At 35.8% G+C, this 27,703-nt stretch overlaps 1 protein-coding gene across 1 annotated transcript in view; it reads left to right on the top strand.

Moving 5' to 3' along the window:
• LOC136034396 (inactive peptidyl-prolyl cis-trans isomerase FKBP6-like) overlaps positions 1 to 27,703 on the top strand; it is a 66,827-nt gene that overhangs the window by 6,230 nt on the left and 32,894 nt on the right. Inside the window, exons 2-4 of the mRNA XM_065715545.1 lie at positions 9,745 to 9,850; positions 21,090 to 21,215; positions 24,250 to 24,408. Of these exons, the coding sequence (XP_065571617.1) occupies positions 9,745 to 9,850; positions 21,090 to 21,215; positions 24,250 to 24,408 (391 nt within the window). The remainder of the gene's footprint in view (positions 1 to 9,744; positions 9,851 to 21,089; positions 21,216 to 24,249; positions 24,409 to 27,703) is intronic.

Raw genomic sequence — 27,703 nt, 5'->3', positions numbered from 1 at the left:
AAAAATTCTTGTCTGATGTAGTGGAATACCAGACTAACTAAAAATGTTCCTTCAGTCGAATTCAAAATGTAGATATTGGCTTCTGTTATGAGATTCATTTCTTTTGAGAATATCTTGTAGTAACCTCGTCAAAGATTTTAACAGACAGCAACAGGTGGACCTGTCAAAATATATGTGACTGTCAAAACTTCACTGAACATGCAAAACAGATGAGAAACAATTGGCGTCAAAGTCCAAGGGTTCTCTGATGGAAATGTAGTTGTCGAATTTATAGGTACTTTCTAAACAACAAGAGATTTTGATGATTATCATTTTTAGTAGTGTTTCACATGAAAAAAAAACAATGATAAAAAGTTTTTTTTAATCATAGTTTTACTGATTTGATGCTAGATTTTTCCATTATCCAAGGAACGTCTGCTTGGCCTTGTACTATGTTCATATTTTTAATCATTCCACTTGGTTGATCACAACAACCTGATTTATTTATCACTGAATAAATTTGAGTTAGATCCTTTTTTAGTAAATTCCATACTGGTTTTCTTTCAAATAAACCCCAAGCTTTAAAATAAAAAATATTCTCTCTGAACCCCTCCTTAATTAGCGCAGAATTCCCCAAGGAACCTTAATAGGACCAATATTACATGCAGTATTGATTAAAAAATTGTTGAGATTCCTACAAATGTGTTAATATTTAGATGGCCTACTGATCCTCAAAATATGTCTTAGAAACGTCAAAAATGATCCCGTCAAAATCCTAATCATGTTTTCCATATATGAAAGGGGCTGTTCCCTCCTCGATGCCCTGCTCTCTATGCTATCAAACTTTAAATCTTTCTCTCAACTCTACATTTTAAAACAGTAAAGAACTTTAGCATAAAAAGATTGGGGCGTTGAGGAGGGAACAGCCTCTGTCATATACGGAGCAATTTCTGTTCGTTTTAATGTTGCTCCTTACAATCAGTTAAAAAAAAACTTGTTTCTTTATTTGATTTCTGAATGTTTTTGAATTAATGCATATTTTGATTTTGGCTCTCTGTACATGAATGATTAAAATGAAATTTGCATATTATTTTTTTTTTGGCTAAATGGCTTTCTCTTGGTTTTGATTAGACGTTTTTGAGAAAAAAGAGGTGGGAGAGGAGGCCTAGTTGCCCTCCAATCTTTTGGTTACTTAAAAGGCAACTAGAACTTTTAATTTTTTACGAATGTTTTTATTAGTAAAAAATACACGTAACTTACGAATTACCTTACGTAACAAACTTCTATATTCGTATATTTTTATTGCGTATATGAGGGGGTTTCCCTCCTTGTTAATACCTCGCTCTTTACACTAAAGCTTAAATTTTGTCCCAATTCTTTAATTATGACCCCTGAATCACAAAGGCCATAGAATAAATAGTTGAAACTACTAAAATACTTTAGCGTAAAAATAGAGGTATTTGGGAGGAGATGAACCCCTTGTATGCTTAATGATTTCTGTTTATTTTAAGTTTCAATTTTGCTCATTACTTTCAGTTGGAAAAACTTTTTCATACTTATTTTTTCATTGGCTTTTTGTTTTATATAATAATAGAAAATCTTGTACCCCCTCATGGAACTCCCACATAAAACCCTTCCCTCACCCCCCCCCCTCAACCAAAAAGAATCCCCCTGAAAACGTCTGTACACTTCCCAATAACCATTACTATATGTAAACAATGGTCAAAGTTTGTAACTTGCGGCCCCTATCCTGGGAACTGTGAGGGATTAAATCGTCCCCAAAGACATAGCTATTAGGTTTTTCGACTATGCTGAACAAAATGGATATCTCGAAATTTTGATCCATTGATTTTGGGAAAAATGAGCGTGGGAGAGGCCTAGGTGCCCTCCATTTTTTGGTCACTTAAAAAGGGCACTAGAACTTTTAATTTACGTTAGAACGAGCCCTCTCGCGACATTCTAGGATCACTGGGTCGATACGATCACCCCTGGGAAAAAAAAACAAATAAACACTCACCTGTGATCAGTCTTCTAGCAAAAAATATGAAATTCCATATTTTTATAGATAGGAGCTTGAAACATCTACGTTAAGGTTCTCTGATACGCTGAATGCAATGGTGTGACTTCCGTTAAGGTTCTATTACTTTTATGGGGTGTTCCCCCTGTTTTCCAAATTAAGGCAAATTTTCTCAGGCTCGTAAATTTTGATAGTAAAGACTAAATTCAATGAAACTTCTATATTTAAAATCAGCATAAAAATCTTGATGTATCTGTTAGCATCAAAATTCCGTTTATTAGAGTTTCGTTTACTATTGAGGTCACACCTTACTACAGTTCATTACCACGAACTGTTTGACAAAGCTAAGAATTTATGCATGAAATTAAATTCCACTAAGTCTAATATAAGTATGACAATAAATTTCTTACAATTCTCGAAATCCACTCCTGTTTTCTCAGAACCTATTCCACCCAAAACGCTAATGAAACTTGTTAAACTCCTCATTGTCACCAACTTTCAATATTTTAAAGTAGGACATTCATATTTCAAGAACTCTGGACTTTTCAGACAAAGGATAGTCAAAACTAAAGAATTTTTAAAGTGGATCAAAATGGTAGATTAACTTTGTTATAGCAAAATATTGACAACACTTTCCCTGTGAACAGCAAAGAAATCTTTGTTGGACCATTAAAGGTGAGAGAAAGTGGGCCATTCCAGATAGTGTTTACAGAGGGACCTATATCACACAGTATATTATTGAGACCTAGGTCACACAATTACACTCCATATGATCATCCAATTTCATCCTTATACTTGAGGCAATTTTTTCAGTTTTTTACTTCCACTATCTGAATGTTGTTTTATACATTTACACATTAAAAAAGTTGAAGGGAATCAAAGAAATAAAGTAGAAAGATTAGGCATGTCGAATCCACCAGGATCAACCCAGAAGCATTCCCCAAATATTTTAACATTTGTCAAAATGGGTTCCGACTTGCATTGGAACCAGGTAACTTTTTTGGTCTGTCGAATTTATAAGTGAAAATGCTCCAGTTTAAGAAGATTGGAGTTTTGTACCCTATTTCTGATAAAACATCAAACTCCTAATCAATGAGATTTGTAGATATATTTCCTACATACTAAAACCCTTTCCAAGCCAAAAGTCTTTAAATGGAGTAGAAAACAGTGTTTTTTATTTTTTTTTATTTTTATTTATTTTTTTTTAATAAAATTGTTGAATCATTGGTACCTTTATCCTATAGAAAAAAAAGGAAAACAACTTAAAAAGCAAGCAATCCCAATAAAAATACTCAGTTAAATTTATCATGCCTGAGTATCCATGAGCTGGCATTTAAAGCCACTATAATAAGAAATGTTTAATTTTGTATGTTCCCCGAGAACATATATGTATTCCTTTTGTGTTTTATTATGATTTACTTTTTTTTTCTTTTGTATGAGTAATTGTATTGATCTAGTCGTTCACTAGGTAAAAAGCTCTAGTTTTTATTGTTTTGAAGTGCAAAGCCATCAAATAAATTTATTTTTGGTATTCAAAATAAATATTAAATATCAACATTACTCAGTAACATTCTACACTTTCAGCCTTTCTCAATAACACCCAGCATTAGAATTTCTTATTTGATTTTCCTAATCTTAGTTTCAATGCTTTACTTTGAACAAACTACTTTGAGAATGTTTTTCTTTTTATAATAACTGAGTTTGGACACATTAAATATATTGGTGTTTGATAACCAAGTTCAAAATATCAGTATTGTTTAATATTGCCCATCCAACATGTCAATATTGCTCATTAGAACTAAATGCTAGGAGTTCCTAACTTATTTTTCGTAAATAGACTGTTGTTTCGTGTATTCTTTGTAATTACTTTACTGTTTTCATTTTGATGTACTTGATAGACTTTTTTGGTTACGTTTCAAAAAATATTTTGTCTCTAAGCTTAGCTGTCTATCAAAAACCAGACAGAAATTATTAAAATATTGACTGTTTTTTCTGCATTGGCAATAGTATCATGTTCATAAAACAATACTGTTACATGGCATGTAATTAAATAAATAAAAAAGATTTTTTAACATGAAATTCAAAGAATTTGGAGAAAGGAGCAAACTTAAGATTAAAGAGCAAGAAGTTGAGTTTTCTCCCCCTGGAAGAAAAGAAATAAACACCCATCCACAGTCTTTTTTCTGGAAAAAGAAAAATAAATACAAAATTTCACATTTTGTAGGTTCAAGCTTGAAACCTTTATTGTTGGGTTCTCTGATATAATGAATATAAAAAGTGATTTTCACTAAGGTTGCTTTGTGTTTTGGGGTATTTCCCCTTTTTTCAAAAATCAGGCACATTTTCTCAGATTAGTTGTTTTTAGTGGTTAACAATAAACTAGATAAATTTTGTATCTTTAGAATCATCATAAAAAGCTAAATCTGTTGCTGTGATTGCATTAAAAAATTGACTCAAATGTAACCAAAACTATGTTCTCAGTTTTGGTGAATATTGGCCCAAGTTGCTCCTTACTTACAGTTGGTTATCACAAACTATTTGAAAAGATTCTCTTGTGATAAACAATTTTTTTTAACCTGTTCATTTTGTCCAGTTGAAATGGACTTTCAAAACAAAGAGGGTCAATTTGACAGCTGGACTTTAAATTTAGTTTTTCTTTCAGTATTCTGTAATTTCTTCAAATGTCTGAAAATTTAAGGGATTTCATTTTGAGGGCTAGAATTGTCTTGTTTGAAAGAGGATTGTTAGAATTGTCTTGTTATAATTGCCATTATAAAATCAAAACAAGGTATCTATGCAGACAGGATGAGTTTTGAAAATCTCTACTCCTATTGTAGCCAAGGCTGTATTCATAGGAGGAGTTAGGGGATTTTAGCCCCCCGCCCCAATATGTTTTCCGACTCGTAAAAACGTAACAAAAATGCATTAAAGCACATTTTTGATGTTTTTTTTAAAAGTTTTTTAATGTAAAAAAGGAACTTGAAAGGATCCAAATGGAAAGCCAAGGTATTGCATCATCTTGATATTACCTATGTCTTTCCAGAAGATGATGATGCTACACTGTCAATTGTTCTGGTTTCAAATTTATGAGAGGTTGACTCAAATATTGAGCATGATGTTGATTTTGGTATTTTTATGGTAAATGACAGCTGGACCTGGTCCTTATTGGTCCTTTTTTTTGGTATCAGGAATGTCCCTGTTTCCACCAAAAAAAAAAGTTTATAAATTCCCTATTTTTACTCCTTGAACCTGTGGTAGCCCTGATATATTTGCAGTTTATGGGAGTTGGGGGTAAATTATGATTAAATGGGTTTCAAAATTTGTAGGCATATTATGAAGCAATAATTATCTTCTTAATATGTTTCCCTCTAAAAAAACAGATTCTAGGCCTGTACCAAACTGTTAAATCAATTTTAATAAAAGAATGAGCTGTGGAGGATTTAGAACATATTTACAAAAGTTATGTCTGTTTCTCAGCTATCTGATTTGTGAGTTAATCACAAATACTTCCAAATCCTTAACCTTCTTGATCAATCTAAAAAGCACTGGAATTTTTAATGTACAATGTAGTCAAATTACACAATAGATCTACTCCTCTTATTTTATACAACATTCCGTAACTGATATGGGGACAAGAAGAACATACTACTACTTGACTACTTGATTCCCTTTTTGATACTACTACTTGATTCTACTTGATTCCCTTTACTACTGATTCCCATACTACTTGATTCCCTTTTTGATGCTCTTCCCAAATATACTAACCAATTCACTTGCGAGTGTACCTCCCCCTCCTGATATAGCCCAAGTAATATGCTTTGCATCAGTCTAGTCAGAACTTCTATATTAAACTGGTTACCCCCTGAGTTTGTAATTTACCAAGGTATTATTTAAAATGTTCTTCAAGGTATGTAATAAAGAAGAATAAAGGAAGAAAAGGATATAATTAAGGAAGCGCACAAATCTGAGTGGATTGGTGTGCTAGTTTCAGAATTTGTTGTCTGAGAGGGCGAGGATTCGAATCCTAGTGTACCCAATTATTTAGCTTGGAACGGGGGTCAGTAGCGTGACTCTGTCAACTCAGCCAGAGTCGACCCAGCTTTTAATGAGTACCTGGAGAAATCTGGGGAAGGTTAACAGGGAGGGTGTGCGAAAGCACAGGAGGGTTGGCGCCCAACCCCCCACTGCACTTCCTGGCTGAAGGGCCAAGAAACAGAGATCAGCACCGCGAGTAGGGACTGTAAAGTCTAATGCCGTATTCTTTACATTTACCTTTTATAATAAAGGAAGAAAACATGATAATTTGATTGGTAGAAACATACTACATTTTATAAGGTAAGAATTTATTGTTTTTCTTTTAGTTTTTATGTATTCCTTGGGCTGTTTATAAGACCAAAAGGGGAGGTACATATGCAAGTGAATTAGCTATTATATTTGAGAAGAGTATAAAAAAAGAAAATAATTAATATATTTATCTTGTCATTATGTCAGTTATGGAATCTTGAATATATTTCCTAAAAATATTACGATTGAATTCCTTGTTTTATGCTCCTTTTTAATAGAAATAGTTATCATCTTGACAATGTACCCCCCTAGTGAACCCAGATATAGCCTAGGAATATATAAATAACTAAAATGAAACAATGAAATGTGATTATCACTTTATGATATGTAACATATTTCTATAAATCAGATTAGGTATGTTATGTTTCCCCCATTGTCATCCACTTTTTAAAATCATTTCAAATAATGTTTTGGTGAATACTGTACTCAACTCTGTGGTAGTTCAGAGGATTGATACTCTGGTGGTTAATGCAGGACCCAGAGATCGATCTGTACTACAGCAAGGCATATCAAGGGACTTACTTCTTCGTCTCCAGAAGAACAACACTTGGAGTCTAGAAACTCCTTTTGGCTTAATACAAAAATCACTGTAAAAAAAACAAAAAAAAAAAAACGACTGCAACATCAATCCACTATGTGCTAGCAATGGCTCTGGAGGATCTTTTTTGTTAAATATTGTTAAGTGTTATACTGTTAATTGTTATTGTTAGATATTGTTTATTGTTATATTGCTAAATATTGTACTCCATCACAGATGAAGATAGAGTCAAGACGGCAGAAAAAATGTTCTCTGTTTTGAAGCAGGTTAATGAGGTACTAGGTGGAGTGATAGCCACCTATAGACATTCTACTCTGTTTTCAGGATATTCACCTTGCAGAATTATTAAGAAAGAACAGTAGAGATATATATATATATAAAAAAAGTTTGTTTTAAAGGTTGCAATGGGTGAAATCTTTTAGCCACGTTTGTTAAGTTAAAAAAAATAAGGGAAGTTAATCTTCCTGATAGGGTAAGAAAATTGGGATTTTATTTTAATTTACAACCATGATAAACACCTTGATACTAGGTGAATATGGAGTATATCCTTTTAGAGAATGAAGTAAAGCTGACAAAAGAATATAAAAGAATATGATAAGCAATTCTAGTTGCTAAAAAAAAATAAAAAAAAGAATATGATAAGTAATTCTAGTTGCTAAAAAAATGATTTGTAGCTTTTTTAGCCTTTGGTAAACTTTTGAAATTAGTTTTAGGAAAAAAGAAAATTTTGACGTCTATTTAATTAAAAATAAGGGATGTACAACTTAATTTAAAATGATTTAATATTCTCAGGACTGATACAGGAAAATTATATTCGTGTTTGCTTATTGATGTTAGATGTTAAATACTGTTTATGGGAGACATTTTGGCTTAGAATAAAAGCTGTTTTGGGGAGGAACAGCTAACTAAAGGATAATTTCTAACCAAATTTGTAAAGGAAAATTTCTAACTAAGAAAATTTTGACGTCTATTTAATTAAAAATAAGGGATGTACAACTTAATTTAAAATGAATTAATATTCTCAGAACTGATACAGGAAAAATTACATTTGTGTTTGCTTATTGATGTTAGATGTTAAATACTGTTTATGGGAGACATTTTGGCCTAGAATAAAAGCTGTTTTGGGGAGGCACAGCTAACTAAAGGAAAATTTCTAACTAAGAAAATTTTGACGTCTATTTAATTAAAAATAAGGGATGTACAACTTAATTTAAAATGAATTAATATTCTCAGGACTGATGCAGGGAGATAATATTTGTGTTTGCTTATTGATGTTAGATTTTAAATACTGTTGACGGAAGACATTTTGGCCTAGAATAAAAGCTGTTTTGGGGAGGAACAGCTAACTAAAGGAAAATTTCTAACTAAATTTCTAAAGGAAAATTTCTAACTAAGAAACTTTTGACGTCTATTTAATTAAAAATAAGGGATGTAAAACGTAAATAAAAATGATTTAATATTCTCAGAACTGATACAGGTAAACTATATTTGTGTTTGCTTATTGATGTTAGATGTTAAATACTGTTTATGGGAGACATTTTGGCCTTGAATAAAAGCTGTTTTGGGGAGGAACAGCTAACTAAAGGAAAATTTCTAACTAAATTTCTAAAGGAAAATTTCTAACTAAGAAAATTATGATGTCTATTTAATTAAAAATAAGGGATGTAAAACTTAATTAAAAATGATTTAATATTCTTAGAACTGATTTAGGAAAACTATATTTGTGTTTCCTTATTGATGTTAGATGTTAAATACTGTTGATGGAAGATATTTTGGCCTAGAATAAAAGATGTTTTGGTAAGAAACAGCTAACTAAAGGAGAGACTTTGATGGGGAACAGCTAACTTAAAAGAAGGTACAGAGCAAAGTTAGTCATCTGCTATAGTTTATCCTGGAAAATGTCTCTCCGCAATTTGAACATTATTAAAAGTAATAAAAAGACCAACAGAAAGGAGGGTAAGTATTTTGTAAAATTTGAATTGGTGAAGACAAGCAACATTTGCTGAAGGTGGAGTTTTCAAAGATTTGACACCCTTTCTCTAACTTCTTAGAAAAAAGAGGTCATTCAGAGAGCTAAGGGAATAGCTCTTATTTACTTAGTATGGATTAGAAGAGAAAGCTTCACCAACATAAATCAAGAATCTAGCGTTTTGCTGGTTTACTTACTAAAAGACAAACACATTGATAGTCTTTTCTTCTCCCTCTTAGTGCAAAAAATCTGATCTATAGCCTATGTACTAGGTATGTTATTTTTTACTCTTGTTTATCTTAATGCTACTGAAATTTATCTCGAATGAAAGATGTAATTAGTCAGTTGAAATAAAAAGTTGGAGTTCTTCTTTTGGTGCTCCTGTCAAAGGCTTAAAAGTCCATAGAATATGCATCAAAAAGGAAAAATTTCCTTTAAATCACCAAAAGTATGGAATTTCTTTAGTTTTGCTACCCTTCCAATTCTAAGCTCTACCCCCCTCCCTCCTACCATACATAAAAATGGAAGAAGAATGAGTGAAAGTGTATTGTTTATATTCCCTAATATTATCCTAGTACAAAATCTATGCATCAAGCCCATAGCTGCAGACAGATTTTGGCCCAGCAAATGTATTTTTACTATTTTAGTTGATACTCTGCTAACTTTGGTAACTTGTATTTCTTGCCAAATCTTCTCTGAAAAAGGCAACAAAAAAATAGACACAAATTATCTATTATAGAAAAATGGTGAATTGGATGCTGTCCAATTTTTGTATTAGGTATTTGTGTTTCATAGTTTGAACAGCTGATTCATTGGTTTGTTCAAACTAATTCAGAGTGCTTTTCTCGTATCCCAAAATAGAAATTTATTTTTAATCATGGCTTAATTTATTTACAGAGATCAAATACGGGAAGTAATTGATGGTATGGTGATTGATGGTCTTGAAACAAACCTCAATTCAAGGGCTGAGGAAGATGAAAACTTTCGTGAAAGCTTATTAAAGGTATGAGAGCTTTTTTTGTTTTAATCAAGAAAATTAGGAAATTTTTATTCAGAACAAGATAAAAATAAACTATTCTTCAATCTCGCTCCTTTCTTTCAATTGAAAATGAAGAGATCCAATTACCATTGGCTAAGTTGTAGTTAACTTTGTTCAGTTTTCCACTACCAATAGAAGAATCTGTTGAGCAGAAGAAAGAGGTTGTCAAAGTTCTAGCCAAAATTTTTTTGAATGTTTGTAGTGTTGCTCTTATATTATGGAAATCTATCTGTCAAAAAGAAAAAAAGGAGCTCAAATTGATTCGAGTGATTTGACGCTGTAGCTCAAAACAAGAAACAGATAAAAACAGCCACCTTAAAAAGAGGTAACATACAAAGCCAGTGTGGTCTTAAGTTAAGTTTGCATGCTTTTGAATGTTTGTAGTGTTGCTCTTATATTATGGAAATCTATCTGTCAAAAAGAAAAAAAAGGAGCTCAAATTGATTCGAGTGATTTGATGCTGTAGCTCAAAACAAGAAACAGATAAAAACAGCTACCTTAAAAAGAGGTAACATACAAAGCCAGTGTGGTCTTAAATTAAGTTTGCTTGCTTTTGAATGTTTGTAGTGTTGCTCTTATATTATGGAAATCTATCTGTCAAAAAGAAAAAAAAGGAGCTCAAATTGATTCGAGTGATTTGATGCTGTAGCTCAAAACAAGAAACAGATAAAAACAGCTACCTTAAAAAGAGGTAACATACAAAGCCAGTGTGGTCTTAAATTAAGTTTGCATGCTTTTTTGTAGACGAATAAATGTGAGTCTCTGATATCAAATGATAGCAAAATTTTGGTCTTGCTTCAAAGTATTAAAAACTTAGGACTAGAAAAAAAAAACCGGGCCCAAAATTAGCACTGGGAACAAAAAACTGAATGGACTCACCTCTAAGTAAAAGCTTTGGTAATGTTCATTACTATTTACTCTTGTAAATATTGCTATTTTGCTTTATTTGACTTTTAAGTATAGTTAATCAGGTGAAACCATATCCTTAGTAAATGAAGGCTTTTCTGTAATGTTTCTTCCAAAGAAAGGTTGGAGATTGATGAGAAGTTGTTTTTTTGGTACTTTAAGGTACCAGGGACTGTGAAAGTGAAATTGACGTCCTACCTGTAGAGATGACTTCTTCCAAATCAGGTACTAACGAGGTCTGAGCTGTCCTCAGATCTTGATAAAAGTTTGCTGCAAGCTGTTCTTTGGATGACAGCGTCTTCTGCTGCCTGGTTTGCAAATGCAGACTATCCAAAGTAGGTGACGTTTTTTCATACGGATTTCATGTCCTAAATTTGTTCACTTCTTCTTTCTTAGAACAACAGCAATGAGAGACTGGTCCTTTCTGCTGTGAATTTCATAGTTACTTACTATTACCTGTTTATATCTAGAATTCTGCTCTGGCACATATTTTTGGTACTTTAAGGTACCTGGGACAGTGGAAGTGAAACTGACGTCTTGGCTGTAGAGATGACTTCTTCCAAATCAGGTGAAACGAGGTCTGAGCTGTCCTCAGATCTCGATAAAAGTTTGCTGCAAGCTTTTCTTTGGGATGACAGCGTCTTCTGCTGCCTGGTTTCCAGTTGCAGACCATCCAAAAAAGATGACGTTCTTTCATGCGAATTTCCTGTCCTAAATATGTCCACTTCTTCTTCTTTAGAACAACAGCAATGAGAGACTGGTCCTTTCTGCTGCGAATTTCATAGTTACTTACTATTACTAGCTTATATCTAGAATTCTGCTCTGACACATACTTTTGGTACTTTAAGGTACCTGGGACAGTGAAATTGACGTCATGGCTGTAGAGATGACTTCTTCCAAATCAGGTATTTTTTAAAATATGTCCGCTTCATCTTCCTTAGAACAACAGCAATGAGAGACTGGTCCTTTCTGCTGCGAATTTCATAGTTACTTACTATTACCAGCTTATATTTAGAATTCTGGTTTGGCACATATTTTTGAATGCAAGTATTCCTTTTCAAGCCGTTGGCTCATTTTCTAGCACTCACTTGGAGTATGGATAGCACATAGCTACTGAAGAGACGTAGCTTTAGTTGCAGAGAATATTTTCTGCTTCTTTAAATGGACTTTAGTCTACTAAAGGCTACAGTTGACTCACCTTCAATTTTTAGTGAAAAACACCTCCATTTGTAGCTATTTAGTCTATGGTTGAAATGGGTACAAAAAAAAAACAATAATAATAATAATATAGATTTCCTTTTAAGGTTTTGGCGTCTTCAGGATTTAACATCGTGTTTAAGTTTTTTAAATAGTTAATTATAGAGATAAATAAAGAGCAAATCCTACTTAAAGTAACCGAATTTCTAAAAAAGGGAGTTTTGGTATATATATATATATATATATATATATATATATATATATATATATATATATATATATATATATATATATATATATATATATATATAAGAATCGGCTTTTTATGGTGATATAAATATTTAAAATTCATTAAGTTTAAAGCTACTCATCAAAAGCTACAAGCCTGAGAAAATTACTCATACTGCTACTATAATATACTCATACTGCTCATACTCTGATACTGTGTATCAGAGTACCTCACTGCAGTGATTTAGAGCTACTCATCAAAAGCTACACGCCTGAGAAAATTGCTCATACTGCTACTATATTACACTCATACTGCTCATACTCTGATACTGTGTATCAGAGTACCTGACTGCAGTGATTTTGAGCTACTCATCAAAAGCTACAAGCCTGAGAAAATTACTCATACTGCTACTATAGTATACTCATACTGCTCATGCTCTGATGCTGTGTATCAGAGTACCTCACTGCAGTGATTTAGAGCTACTCATCAAAAGCTACACGCCTGAGAAAATTGCTCATACTGCTACTATATTACACTCATACTGCTCATACTCTGATACTGTGTATCAGAGTACCTCACTGCAGTGATTTTGAGCTACTCATCAAAAGCTACAAGCCTGAGAAAATTACTCATACTGCTACTATATTATACTCATACTGCTCATACTCTGATAATGTGTATCAGAGTACCTCACTGCAGTGATTTTGAGCTACTCATCAAAAGCTACAAGCCTGAGAAAATTACTCATACTGCTCATACTCTAATACTGTGTATCAGAGTACCTCACTGCAGTGATTTTGAGCTTCTCATCAAAAGCTACAAGCCTGAGAAAATTACTCATACTGCTACTATATTATACTCATACTGCTCATACTCTGATACTGTGTATCATAGTACCTCACTGCAATGATTTTGAGCTACTATATGCACAAATCCGAAATTTAACAAAACTTTCTGAGAAAAATTATCACGAAAATTCTAGTGCCTTTTTAAGTAGGAAACAGGATTGTGCCACAGCAGATATATGGATAGATGGTATCTTAACCTAGGTAAATTTCATGTAGGGAAAGAAAATAGTAATGGTTACAGATTGCTGTGATTTCTTTTTATAACCATCTAGTTATAACTAGCATAGTATTTGGTCATAAAGCGGCTATGATATAGACAAAAATCAAAAATTTTGTGACACCTTGGCGAAAATAAAACAGTTCAAAATAGGGATGAAACCTTTTTATTGACAGTGAATAGATATAAAATTATTTAACTGGATATTTCGAACACATATACAGTGTTCATCATCAGCAGTAAAACTAAAAGACATGAATAAAAATAAACAAAATTTACACCTAATAAACTAATTACATATAGTTAATTGCTCTTATTTTTTTCAATGCAACAGCGGAGGCAAATCTCTTTGACCTTTTCGGTTCCTGTTCATTAGAATTATCTGACATATTACGTGGACAGAGGTCATAGCTCTTAGGTGAGGTGATGTTTACTTTATTTGACCTCAGTAAATTATCATAAATTGAGTTCAATCCAAATTCACCTGTATCTCTGTTTATGGAATCATTCTTGAATAAAATTCTTTTAATTTCGATTGTTTCCCTGAAAGTTTGCTTTAAACCTTGGTCCCTAGAAATCAAAGAAACATTTTCAAACAAAATAAAATGATTTGGAAAATTAAAGATTTCCGAGAGGGCCTACGTGAAATCTTCAGGTTTGGTATTTTGCTTTAAAGACGATGAAATAGAATTATGATGTTGTTGCAATCTCATTTTTATGGCACTGATACATAAGTGTAGTGACATAAAGCAATCGCCAATTCTGTCGGTCTGTCTTTAGGTCTGTCGGTCCCGTGTTTTGCTACTTTAGGCACTTCCAGGTAAGCTAGGACGATGAAATTTGGCAGGCGTATCAGGGACATGACCAGCTTAAATTAGAAATAGTCTTTTTCCCAATTTGACCATCTGGGGGGGGGGAGTGGGGGCCTGGTTAATCTGTAAAAATAGAAAAAATGAAGTATTTTTAACTTATGAGCGGGTGATGGGATCTTAATGAAATTTGAATTTAGGAATGATATTGTGTCTCAGAGCTCTTATTTTAAATCCCGACCGGATCTGATGACATTGGGGGGAGTTGGAGGGGGGAAACCTAAAATCTTGGATAACACTTAGAGTGGAGGGATCGGGATGAAACTTGATGGGAAAAATAAGCACAAGTCCCAGATACATGATTGACATAATCGGAACGGATCTGCTCTCTTTGGGGTTGTTGGGGGGGGGGTAATTCTGAAAAATTAGGAAAAATGAGGTATTTTTAACTTACGAACGGGTGATCAGATCTCAATGAAATTTGATGTTTAGAAGGATATCGTGTCTTAGAGCTTTTATCTTAAAGCTTGACCGGATCTGGAAAAAATGGGGGGGGGTTGGGAGGAAAAAACCTAAAACTTGGAAAACACTTAGAGTGGAGGGATCGGGATGAAACTTGGTGGGAAAAATAAACACAAGTCCTAGATACATGATTGACATAAACGGAACGGATCCGCTCTCTTTGGGGTAGTTGGGGGGGGGGGGGGTTATTTCTGAAAAATTAGAAAAAATGAGGTATTTTTAACTTACGAACGAGTGATCGGATCTCAATGAAATTTGATATTTAGAAGGATATCGTGGCTCAGAGCTCTTATTTTAAACCCGACCGGATCTGGTGACATTGGGGGGAGTTAGTTGGGAGGGGGAAACCTAAAACTTGGAAAACACTTAGAGTGGAGGGGTCGGGATGAAACTTGGTGGGAAAAATAAGCACAAGTCCTGGATACATGATTGACATAAACGGAACGGATCTGCTCTCTTTGGGGTAGTTGGGGGATGGGTTAATTCTGAAAAATTAGAAAAAAATGAGGTATTTTTAACTTACGAACGGGTAATCGGATCTCAATGAAATTTAATATTTAGAAGGATATCGTGTCTCAAAGCAATTATTTTAAATCCGGACCGGATATGGTGACATTGGGGAAGTTTGGGGTGGGGGAACCTAAAATCATGGAAAACGCTTAGATTGGAGGGATCGGGATGAAACTTGGTGGGGAAAATAATCAGAAGTCTTACATACGTGATTTACATAATTGGAACGGATCCGCTCTATTGGGGGGGGGGGGGGGTTAATTCTGAAAAATAAGAAAAAATGACGTATTTTTAACTTACGAAGGAGTGATCGGATCTTCATGAAACTTCATATTTAGAAGGACCTCGTAACTCAGATCTCTTATTTTAAATCTTAACCGGATCGAGCGTAATTGGGGGGGGGGGCAGTTGGGGGGACCGGAAATCTTAGAAAATACTTAAAGCGGTGAGATCAGGATTAAACTGGATGGGAAGAATAGAAACCTGTCTAAGATACGTGACTGACATAACCGGACCGGATCTGCTCTCTTTGGTGGAATTGGGGGGGGGGGGGTAATTTGGAAAATTGAGGTATTTGTAACTTACGAAAGAGTGACCAGATCTTAATGAAATTTGATATTTAGAATGATCTTGTGCTTTAAAGTTCTAATTTTAAATTCCGACCAGATCCTTTGACATTGGGGGGAGTTGGAGGGGGAAACCGGAATTTTTGGAAAACGTGAAAATTGGGGTATTTTTATCTTACGAATAGATGATCGGATCTTAATGAAATTTGATTTTTAGAAGGAATTCATGTCCCAGAGCTCTTATTTCAAATCCCGACCAGATCTTTTGACATTGGGGGGATTTGGAGGGGGAAATCTTGGAAAAACACTTGGAGTGGAGGAATCGGAATGAAGCTTGGTGGATAGAATGAAAAAATGTCCTTGATACGTGATTGACAGAATCGTACTAGATTCGCTCTCTTTGGGGGAGTTGGGCGGAGGAGTTCAGTGATTTGGCGAGTTTGGTGCTTCTGGACGTGCTAGGACGATGAAAATTGGTAGGCGTTTCAGGGAGCTGCACAATTAGACTTGATAAAGTCGTTTTCCCAGATTCGACCATCTGGGGGGCTAAAGGGAGAGGAAAAATTAGAAAAAAATAAGTATTTATAACTTACGAGTGGGTGATCGGATCTTTATGAATTTTGATATTTAGAAGGACATTGACTCAGAGCTCTTATTTTAAATCCTGACCGGCATGAAGCCTCTTATTTTCCTTTTTAAATCAATCTATTGATTCATAGAATTTTGTTAGAACTCATACCATATGATCTCTTGGCTCTTAGCTCTTCTCGCCTCGTCACAAGTGCCATATGAGCTCTTAGCTCTTGTTAAATTCTGGTTAGTAGGTCCCACATAAGAGCTTCCACAAGTACATGGGATTTTATAAACCCCACTTTGTTGCTCTACGGAAGTCCGATCCTTTCCAGAATTCAAAAAACTAGCCAAAGTATTACTACCTCTTAAAGCTACCTTTAAGCCATTATTTTGTAGAATTCTTTTAAGTTTTTCGCTCAAACATGGAACATATGGTAGAGAACAAAAAATATCTTTCTTTTCTGTTGTTTCCAGAATATCGTCAGAAAATTCTAGAAATTCTTTCCTTCTTTTCGAAAAAGTCTGGTCAATTAACCTTGGATGTGAAGGAAGATTGGATGTGAAGTGAGGACAAATTAGAGACAGTAGTTAAATGATTAAAAAGAATGTGCATTAAAAAGAATGTGCTTTGAAGACACATTCTACAAAGAAGGATGACAGATTGCCAAAGATCGTTCTTTTCAGGCAACCCTCTAGGGCCAAATGGAAAGTATGCCCTCCCCCAATGGTGTGGGAGGAGTTTGTAAGGAAGAATGGTGTATAGGATGGTCTCAAGTAGATTGGGACGAAGGAGGAGCGTGCGTAGCTATGTGTACCTCAGATGGCTTGATGCTCCAGTGATCTGTTAGTAATAGCAGTAAAAAAGTGGCCTTTCTGTCATTTTGTGGCACAAAACTACGATTTTCCTCAAAAAGGGAGAAACAGCTATAGATGGAAAATTCTAAGATAAAATTATCGAAGATACAAATAATGAATTTCACAGCTTTAGAGATAGTAAAGCCATGCGGTGGCGCATCTAATCCTAAAGATCCAGGCTTTCCATACTAAATGAATGGCTAGTATAGATGTTTTTAAAGCTTCGTTTAATTAAGTAGGTGTATTTGAGGCTTGAAAGAATCGTGTACAGTGATGTATACTTGCGTATCAGCTATTAGGGAGGAGGGCTAGAGGATTTTTATAGACTGGGTGAGGGGGTGACCTTGCCTTTAGTCCCAAAAGTGCATTTTGTCCGAACTTTACAACCCTACTTGAACCTTCAGACAAAAATATAAAACGATGATCAGAGGGAAGGGGTGGGGACAGAAATTTATCTCTGATGTCTCGTGATGTTTTTGGCCTAGGCTTGTAATGTGGGTACTGCAGGCTGGTAGGTCTAATGAAGATCTAGTGCCCTTTCGAAGTGATAGAAGACATCACACCAGAGGATATAGCCATATCCAAGCATTTTGGCCTGAACAGGGCCAAAATGTTATCGAGTGAAAATTCTGAGAATTTTCGGAAAGGTTGCCTCCTCGAGTCTCAGATGCTATACTGGTGTCCGGAATATCATTAGGCCCTAAACACAGACGCAGTCCATAAAATAAACCTTTGTCATGGACCATTTATCCAGTAAATCTGGTTATTATCTGTTACGGTTCATAAAAAGAGCGGTTGCTATAGACCGTTTACACAATAAAAGTAGTAACGGCTATCGAGCATCGCATATCTGCACATTATTTATGAGGGTGTTTGCCCGTGGATTATTTTTTTTTGGGGGGGGAGTCATCTAAGCCCCAAAAAACTGAAAAAGGGGCTTCAAATAAATTGAATCAGTACTCAGAAGATTGTGGATTTAGCCTCTTACGTCCCTTCAATAGGAGAATGTTTCCTGTGAATGATTTTGTAATGTTGTTTTCTATATTTCCATAGTTTGAATGTTTCAACGTAAGACCACAATTTTCCTTTCGTTTGATAGCTTTGATTCAGCTTAATCTATCCACCAAATCCTATTGTCTTACTAATCTCTTATTTATTTTTTAGATTAGAACTACACTGGAAAGATACTAGAAACATGTTAAAATAACAAATTTTTAAGCGAGTTTAGATCGTTCTCTAGGGAAAAGTCTTTGTAATATTATAATCATGTCCCAGTGAATGAACAGACCTGAAATCGGAGAATCCAATGATATAAGCTGGGCTGCCGAGAGTCGTGACGGGGCCAGTGCACAACACTTCTATCGCCCCCCTCCCTGCAGGGTAGAAATATTGTTGCAAAAGATACGTGACGAATATTCATTATTTATCGTTTCTAAAAAATAGTATTTCATCTTCAGGGCCGTATCCGAGATTTTTTTCCAGGAGGGGGGGGGGGTTACAAAAGGACTTTTGTTCGTGAGAGGGGGTTTATACAAAATAGACTCATAAAATGCATCAGAAATTTATTTATATTCATTTTTGTTACGTTTTACGAGTCAGACAAACATTTTGGCTGGGGGGGGGGCAGAGGTTCAAATATCCCTACCCCCTAGATACGGCCCTGTTCATTTAATATTCTGGTGACACTGTAATGACAAAATCTTCTCCATTTTATTCTGAAAATTTTTATTTATTAGATTTTGAGGGTCCCCTGCAAGTTTAACTGCGTTCCAGAACCCTCATCCTAGTGCCTAAATATAGGTTTAATTCTCATTGAGAGTTAATGGGTAATAGTATTCTATCTGGGGGTTTGTTTGTCCGTGGCTTGAATATTCAGCAAAACTATTCAAGCCAGAAACTTGTAATTATATTGCCCATCAGGACGAAAATATGTTATTCATCTTGAAAATGCTTATTTAAAAAGAAATAAAAAAAAACTTGTTGTTGCCAATAAAATAATGTGCTCACTCCAAATACAAGTGGCAGCTAACGTACAAATTACATTTTCCCTTTCTCTGAAAAGTTTTCATAAGCAGTTCAGGTGAATGTGCGACTATTGAATAGTCACCCCAAAAAATTAAAAAGCTGTTGCCAATAAAACAATGAGCTCACTCTGAATACAGGTGGCAGTTAATGTCCAAATTACATGTTTCCTTCCCCTATTAACCAAAAGTAGTTAATAATTAACCAAAAAGTTTAACCAAAAAAATTAACCAAAAAGTATTAACCTAAACTATTAACCCAAAAGTAGATTTTTTCAATAAACCGCCTACCAGCAACACAAAGCAGCTGTCACTAAGTGGCGATAGTTTGTTTATAAATAATTACAAAAACGCCAATAAGGTAGTGCAAGTGGGACGGTAGCCTGGTAATAATAGGTACAGGGTGACCCAAAAAGATCCATACCCATATTTTATTCGATAAAAAATCTATCTTTTAACAAATATTCTTTCTGTTGCAGGACATGAAAGGTGAACCTTTGGATGATCGTTTGCAGCTATAGTTGCCCCAAAAATGTTTTTGACCAATCAGCAGAAGATATTCTCCCTGGAGACCTATTTTGCGACAAAATCATAACAGAGTGTACAAATTCAGTTTCGAAAACTTGTTCCATTGTCGCAACTTTCCACCAAAATCACGATTGTTAGCTGAGGTACAAAGTTCAGTGAGCATGGGACTGTAGTAGACTTATTTTTTAAGCCACAGGGGGAACTTTTTCAGGCAGGAAAGAGAGTGCAAGGAAAGAAGAAAACATTGCCATAGTGAGGGACTACACTGTCCAATTAAACGTGAGAACACACCACAGTGACTCTCTTGTCATTCCGAGTTCTTGGCTGTGTCTACGTATTTCTAGGGCTGCGTCCTACTGAGTCCCTTACTGCAGCAATTTTTTTTTCTGTCCTTGCATGTCCTTGCACTCCCTTGTCATTCCGAGTTCTTGGCTGCGTCTATGCACTGATTTCCTAGGGTTGCATCCTACTGAGTCCCTCACTGCAGCATTATTTTCCTCTTTTTCCAGCCTGAATAAGTTCCCCCTGTGGCTTTAGAACGTAAGTCCACAACTATTTTGGAGACATTCGTCCAAAATTGGTCGCAAAATAAGTTGCGACAATTGAAAAGTTTTCGAAACTGAATTTGTACACTCTGGTATGATTTTTTCGCAAAATAGGTCTCCAGGGAGAATACCTTCTGCTGATTGGTCCAAGACATTTTCGGGGCAACTATAGCTGCAAACGATCATCCAAAGGTTCGCCTTTAATGTCCTGCAACAGAAAGGATATTTGTTAAAAAATGGATTTTTTATCGAATAAAATATGGGTACGGATCTTTTTGGGTCACCCTGTACATTACATCATGGTTGCAGCGACAGCTGCAAATTAGTAAGGACGAACCCCGGCCCATAGTTACCGAAAATAAAAAAAAATCGCTTAAGAAAAACTGGCAAGTGCGAAAAATTTGCCATTTCTAACTGATTCAGGAATGGTAATTATAACAAGAACTTGTAAAATAAATCATTTCAATACTTTATATACAGCAACCGTGTTCTTTCATTTAATGTATCCGTCATTTCTTTAATTGGTATTTAGATTGAATGCAGTTTGATCAAATTTAGGTGTGTGATATATAATTATATATACCAAATTTAGTCAAATTTAGTATTTAGTAAAATCTATTCAAATTTAAAGTTTAATCAAATTTAGGTGCGTGATATATGATAATGTATATCAAATTTAAAGTCAGATTTAAAGTTTAGTCAAATTTAAAATCTAAATTTAAATCTAAGTCAAATTTAAAGTTAAAATTTAGTCAAATTTATAGTTTAATCAAATGTAGGTGCGTGATATATAATGATATATATCAAATTTAGTCAAATTTAAAGTTTAATCCAGTGCATGATAATATGATATATATATACAAGGGCTTTATTCTAGGCTAAAGCTCTTGAAGGTGGAAAGCTTCAGTCCATTGAAGGGGCGATTGAATTTTTTTCCGGAAAAGATCTTGCCGATTTGCAAAATCAGATGAATCCACTTCGGAATGGAATGATCTATAAAAAGGTAAATATTCTAGCTTATTCTAGCTTTACTTCTTTCAGTTAAATGAACTTCAAATGCTAAAGGAAAGCAGTTCGAGCTCACTCGGCATTTTGATTACGGAATAGTGGCTTGTAACTGTTCTTAAGAGGAAGATATAGTGCATTCCTTGGATTCTATTTTTTAATCAAACAGTTCGTGGTAACGAACTGTTGCAAGGAGCGACCCGGCTCAATAGTAACCGAAACTCGAAAAATGGAATTTTGATACCAATGGTTACATCATAAGAATCGCATTTTAATGCTGATTTTAAATATGTAAGTTCCATCAAGATCAGTTACACCCATCAAAAGCTACGAACCTGAGAAAATTTGCCTCATTTTAGAAAATAGGGGGAAAACACCCGTAAAAATCATACAGTCGTAACGAAAATCACACCATCAGATTCAGCGTATCAGAGAACCTTATTGTAGAAGTTTCAAGGTCCTATCTACAAAAATGTGGAATTTCGCATTTTTTGCCAGAAGACAGATCACGGATGCGTGTTTATTTTTTTTAATGTTATTTTGTTTTTTCAGGGGTAATCGTATCGACTGAGTGGTCCTAGAATGTCGCGAGAGGGCTCATTCTAACGGAAATTAAAAGCTCTAGTGCCCTTTTTAAGTGACCAAAAAAATTGGAGGGCACCTAGGCCCCAAAAGTCACCGGATCAAAATTCTGAGATAGCCATTTTATTCACCTTAGTCGAAAAACCTAATAACTATGTCTTTAGGGACGACTTACTCCCCCGCAGTCCCCGTGGGAGGGGCTGCAAGTTATAAACTTTGACCTGTGTTTACATATAGTAATGGTTACTGGGAAGTGTACAGACGTTTTCAGGGGATTTTTTTTGGTTTAGGTGTGGGGGGGGGAGAGTTGAGGGGTGGAACGTTGGAGGATATTTCCATGGAGAAACTTCTCATGGGGGAAGATAATTTCAATGAAGGGAGCGCAGGATTTTCTAGCATTATTTGAAAAAAACAATGAAAAAATAAATATGAAAAGTTTTTTCTACTGAAAGTAAGGAGCAGCATTAAAACTTAAAACGAACAAAAGTTATTACGCATATGAGGGGTTTACCTCCTCGTTATACCTCACTCTTTACGCTAAAGTATTTTTAGTAATTTCAACTATTTATTCTACGGCCTTTGTGATTCAGAGGTCATTCTTAAGGAATTGGGACAAAATTTAAGCTTTAGTGTAAAGAGCGAGGTATCGACGAGGGTTGAACCCCCTCATATACGCAATAAAATCATACGAATATAGAAGTTCGTTACGTAAGTTAATTCGTAAGTTACGTATATTTTTTACCAATGAAAACGTTTGTAAAAAATTAAGAGTTCTAGTTGCTTTTTTAAGTAATCAAAAAATTGGAGGGCAACTAGGCCTCTTCCCTCGCTCCTTTTTTCTGAAAATCTTCCGATTAATTGCAGTTAATTAATATGCAAATTTCGGTTTAATTATTTATGTGCGGAGAGCCAAGATCAAAACATGCATTAATTCAAAAACGTCCAGAAATTAAATAAAAAACAAGTTTTTTTAAATGAAAGTAAGGAGCAACATTAAAACTTAAAACGAACAGAAATTACTCCGTATATGAAAGGGGGTTTTCCTGCTCAACGCCCCGCTCTTTACGCTAAAGTTTCTTACTGTTTTAAAAATAGAGTTAAGAGAAAGAGTCGAACTTTAGCGTAAAGAGCGAGGCGTTGAGGAGGAAAAGCCCCTTTCATGTACAGAGTAATTTCTGTTCGTTTTAAGTTTTAATGTTGCTCCTTACTTTCATTTAAAAAAAACTTGTTTTTTTATTTAATACCCAGCAAAAGAGGACTCGAAAAGCATGACGTCCTCAGTTTAGACAGTCAAGTTACTAAGAAAATACTGAATGTTTTCGTGGATATGGTCTTGGCTGACGTGTTAGAATAGGAGTGGCGAAGGAGCAATGTTTCCAGTTTTTTTGGAGCCAGATTGTCAAGCATTGTGTTAAGGTTACAGGAGCTGTTTGCTCTCAATCTAAAATGATTGCCTAATTGGATAATGAAGTAATGGGATGTCTCAGAAGGTGAAAAAACTATGTATACTTGACAACCTAATGGCCAAGGATTATACGAAAGGAGGAATAAAGCTTCTGCTTTACAAAATTTGACGACCTGAACTGTTCAGTAGTTCGTGGGAGGTAGCCGTAATAGAAACTCTAGACTCCATCAGCTTATGCTGATGGAGAATCTGAAATATCAGTATTTGTTGACTCTCTAACTCACTTAGCGTTAAGTCGGTAAATACCAAAACGGGATAATATTAATGTTTCTAATAAACCATTCTATAATTACTCGATTTTTCAAATATTTTTTTAAGAACTGGAAACAATGGAAGCTTCAAACTAACTGGGAAGGAGGAGGAAAGATCCATCAATAAGGATTATATTAATATAATGATAAAATATAATAATAATATAATGTAATATAATATAAATATAAGTATGGATTATATTAATAGTATTTGCTGACTACCTACTACAGCTTGATGTAACATTGTCTTCATTTTATAGGTTTACTCTGAAACAATTATGGTTGTTTGCTCATGTGTATAGGTCCGTTTGGGCCCAATTCTTAGGGAGGAGGGAATAAGGGTTTTTTATGGTTGAGACGGGGGCTAAGAATTGTATTTTTTTTAACCCCCTGAAAAAAAGCAACAATATAACAAATCAGGCCATGAAATCTGCCCTGGAAATTTTCGCACGTATATGAAGCTTTGCGCGTAGGTGAAAATCAGGCCACGGAATATGCCCTGAAATTTTTGGCGCATATGTGAAACTTGGCGCGTATATGAAACAGCACCGGTTAATGAGAGTGACAAGGACAGAAAAAAGGACGCGGATTTGCTGAATTTTCCTGGTGGTGGGTTTTGGCTTGATGTTCGCGATTTTTTTTTTTTTGGTGTAAGGGGGGATGTGTCCTCCTTTCATTGTGTCCGGAATCATTGTGCACTGCCTATTATTCTTATAAGTTTCCATCCTTTCTAGATAATCAGAAAAGGCTCCGGAAGTATTGTGCCGCCCAAAGCACTGACGACGTACCACTATGCAAGTTTCTGCTTCATTGATGGTGCAAACGAAGAAGATCCATTTGATTCTACTTATTTACGTGGGACGCCCTTTAGGAAGCGCATTGATTCAGGGCGTGTGAGTAATCTAGCGATCAGTTTGCATTAAACGAACTGTATTAGAAAAGAATATGCCTATTTAGGTGTTGATTTTGCTGAAATCCATTTATCAAGCAGCTCAGAAAAATGACGAGGAATATCTAGTTTGATTGAAGCTGGACTCTTGATTCGAGTTTCACTTGGCAAACTTAATGTCAAGTGATCCAAAGAAAAAAGAGTTTGAGTGATCGAATACTTGGCCCCTTCTGTTTTGTTTCAATGTTGAATTTTTTAAATTCAGTGTCTTACAACACTGGTTTTAAAAAGAGAAAAAACGTTGTTTATAAGGTTATTTCTCAGGTTTGTGAAAATACTTAGTTGTTTGTGGTAAAAATTTAATGTAAATGATTGGTTTGAGTTCATTTTCAACCCTCTTAAACACAGAGGCGCCATTTGGGCCAAATCTTGGGGTGGGCATGAACTCCATCTGCCCCTCCCCCCCCATTCACTTCGTGTCATGTAAAAAAAATGCGGGTTTTGGCAGCACATCGATCGAATATTCTAAGTAAAAACGCATTTTCAGCACCCGTGTGTTGCTTGGAAATGTACTGTAACCGAATGTGGAACTCAGCCACACTGACCTCTAAGATTAATTATAACAACAAAGAATACAATCAACGAGGTTAAGTGATTAAACTGAAAGTGGAAAATTCAACCAGACTACAGGCTGACATTCCTCAGCGAGAAACTTTCTTATTTAAGTAAACAATACGTCCGTGAAAGTAATTTTCATTGCTATGCTGAGGGTTGTAACCAAAATCTCGATTTTCCTTCAGCAGAAATCTTCCAGATCAAATATATTTACAAAAAGGAAAAACATAACAAGCTAAAAAAATATTACAAAACTCAAGGTAACAAGGGGAACCGCCGAGGTTTCATCTTTGCAAAATCGTCAACAAGCTGGTCGTAGTCCAAATTTTTTACTAAATCCTTCTCTGCCAATATCAAAAGGAGGTGACTGAGACGATGATCTCCTGTTGTAGACCGCAGGTAGTTTTCCACTATTTCTAGGCTAAAAAACAAACGCTCATTGTTTGCTGTTGTCACAGGAAGTGTGGCAGCAATACGAAGTACTTTAATTACTTCTGAGTAAGCCACTGGTAATACCTGAAGATGGTCGACAATGTTTAGAAAGTTTTCCGGCTTTTTATCCTCATCGAGCAAGAAACGCTTGGCAATACCAGTTTGAGATTCGAGAAGAATGTCGTCGATATCCAGCTCGCCGTAAAGTGCAGAGAAACGCTTGGTTGTCCATAAGCTTGGTTTAGCTTGGATCCAAGGCTTCGAGTGTATTCAGCACTGGCAAGTTATTGAACCTTTTGTCAAATTCGGCTAGTAGACGGTCAAAAGTTTCGAAGTATTCTCGCTTCATTTTATCCACCAAAGTAGTAGTCCGATTTCCAGATTCGATGAAATTCTTTCTTAGCGTCAAAGTTGTCACAAATTGTTTCAGATGCTTGGTGATCTTTTGAGTTCTTCGAGGTCGTCCTTTCTGACCAACAGAGGAGGGTCTAGTCGCAGGCTCATTCACAGCAGGTTCGATTTTGAGTTCTGTCGCAAACTCTTTAGCCTTCTCAAAAAGTGATACGAATGAAGCATCTGAAAGCAGGTCGGTGAGTTCGCTTCTTGTGATCTGAATCAGGGTGCGCGATCGGGAAATAACCAAGTCGACGGCTTGGAGCTGCTGAGACAGCGAGTTCATCGCTCACATAATTGCTTCTATGTAGTGCAATTGGAAGATAACAAGGAACGATTCCATCTTCTTCTGGAACCCAGCTGCCTCTGCCCGTGCTTCGCCGTCGGCTCCCTCGCTTACAGCAGACAGTACAGCTAAAATGCATTCATATCAGAGTCTAACCTTCGATATAGATCGATACCAGTAAGACAATCGTGTGGCAGCACTTCTTTCCAGCTCAAGAACTTGCAGTTCGGCAGCTTTCTGGACCTCAACAAGCAACTGATGCCGAGTGTTGCTGTTGGAAATGAATGTGTATAGAGTCTGGACCAGTGGGAAAAAAGTACCAACAGTGCCGACAGATTCAGCACAGCTCGCAATGACCGAATTTAGCTTATGTGCATGGCAATGAAAGTAGAATGGCTGTGGCGATTTTGCTCTCAAACGAGCTTGAACACCGGAGAATGGGCCGCTCATTACGCTTGCTCAGTCGTAGCACTGCGCGACGCTGTAGTTCCAATCGAGTCCAATTCTTGTCACTATGTCATGAATGAAATTTGCTAGACTTTCAGCATCCAGGCTCTTCATGTGATAGCATCCAATTTGTCTTTCTTTTACTTTTCCTTCGTCGAAGTACCTAAGAAGAATGGCAAGCTGCTCTTTCTTCGAACTGTCCGTTGTTTCGTCGACCAGAACAGCAAAGTATTTGTCGCTTTTTAATTCTTGCACTATCGTGCGCTAAAGCCTGGAACCGATCACCGAAATAAGATCGTTCTGGTATTCTTCGGATGTGTAGTGACCGTACCGTCTCTGTAGCTTGTTGAAGAGCGTAGGAGAGTACTCTGCGAGAAGATTGCACGTCTCGACGAAATTTCCCTTGTTTGTCGAGGATTCTGTTTCGTCGTGCCCCCTAAAGGCAGTGCAGTCACCCCAATAGAGCTGTTACTTTTAATAAGGCTTTTACGTGCTTTCTGTTCTCCTTGATTTCATTGTCTCTGTCTGTCATTAAAGCACACGCGATTGGTTGCATCTTCTTGGTTTGTATGGCTTTGAACTTCGTCCATGAAACTGAACTGTCTTTGTGGCGGTCACTTCTAGTATGCTGTTCGAGGATGCTAGAGATGTCTTTCCATCTTATCACGCCGACGTCTATGAAAGGTCTAGACCCGTACCTCTGTCCGAAAAGAGTAGATATGCCGCCAAAGTGTCTGCAGCGGAAGCATTAAACAGAATCATCCTGGACAGAGTACTCCAGCCACGGGTGCTTTCCATAATATGAAGCATTGAATGACCGTTTTGGCTCGCTGTCACTTGCGCAGGGTATTGTACTAGTTTCGGTTGGGATGGTAGATCGAGAGAGGACAAAGAAATGTCCGTAGGGTCGCTGGACCGGCAATACTCTTTATCTTAAGGCGTATGTCGCCGAAACTGAGGCTCCAACAGACCTTCGACAGTCGTAGTGGTTCCTCGGGGTGTCTCATTTCCTGCTTACTCGATCTGAGGGACCGTCACTCGCTGAACCGGTTCACATGGTGACGGTTTCTGTTTCTTAATCCATCGACTCAGAGACGACTGATTTTCTGCCTCTTTCTCTTTCTTC

The sequence above is a fragment of the Artemia franciscana genome, chromosome 13 (assembly GCF_032884065.1).
Source record: "Artemia franciscana chromosome 13, ASM3288406v1, whole genome shotgun sequence".
NCBI lineage: Eukaryota > Metazoa > Arthropoda > Branchiopoda > Anostraca > Artemiidae > Artemia > Artemia franciscana.
The sequence above is the reverse complement of the archived record's forward strand: the minus strand, read 5'-3'. Positions and strand labels throughout refer to the sequence as shown.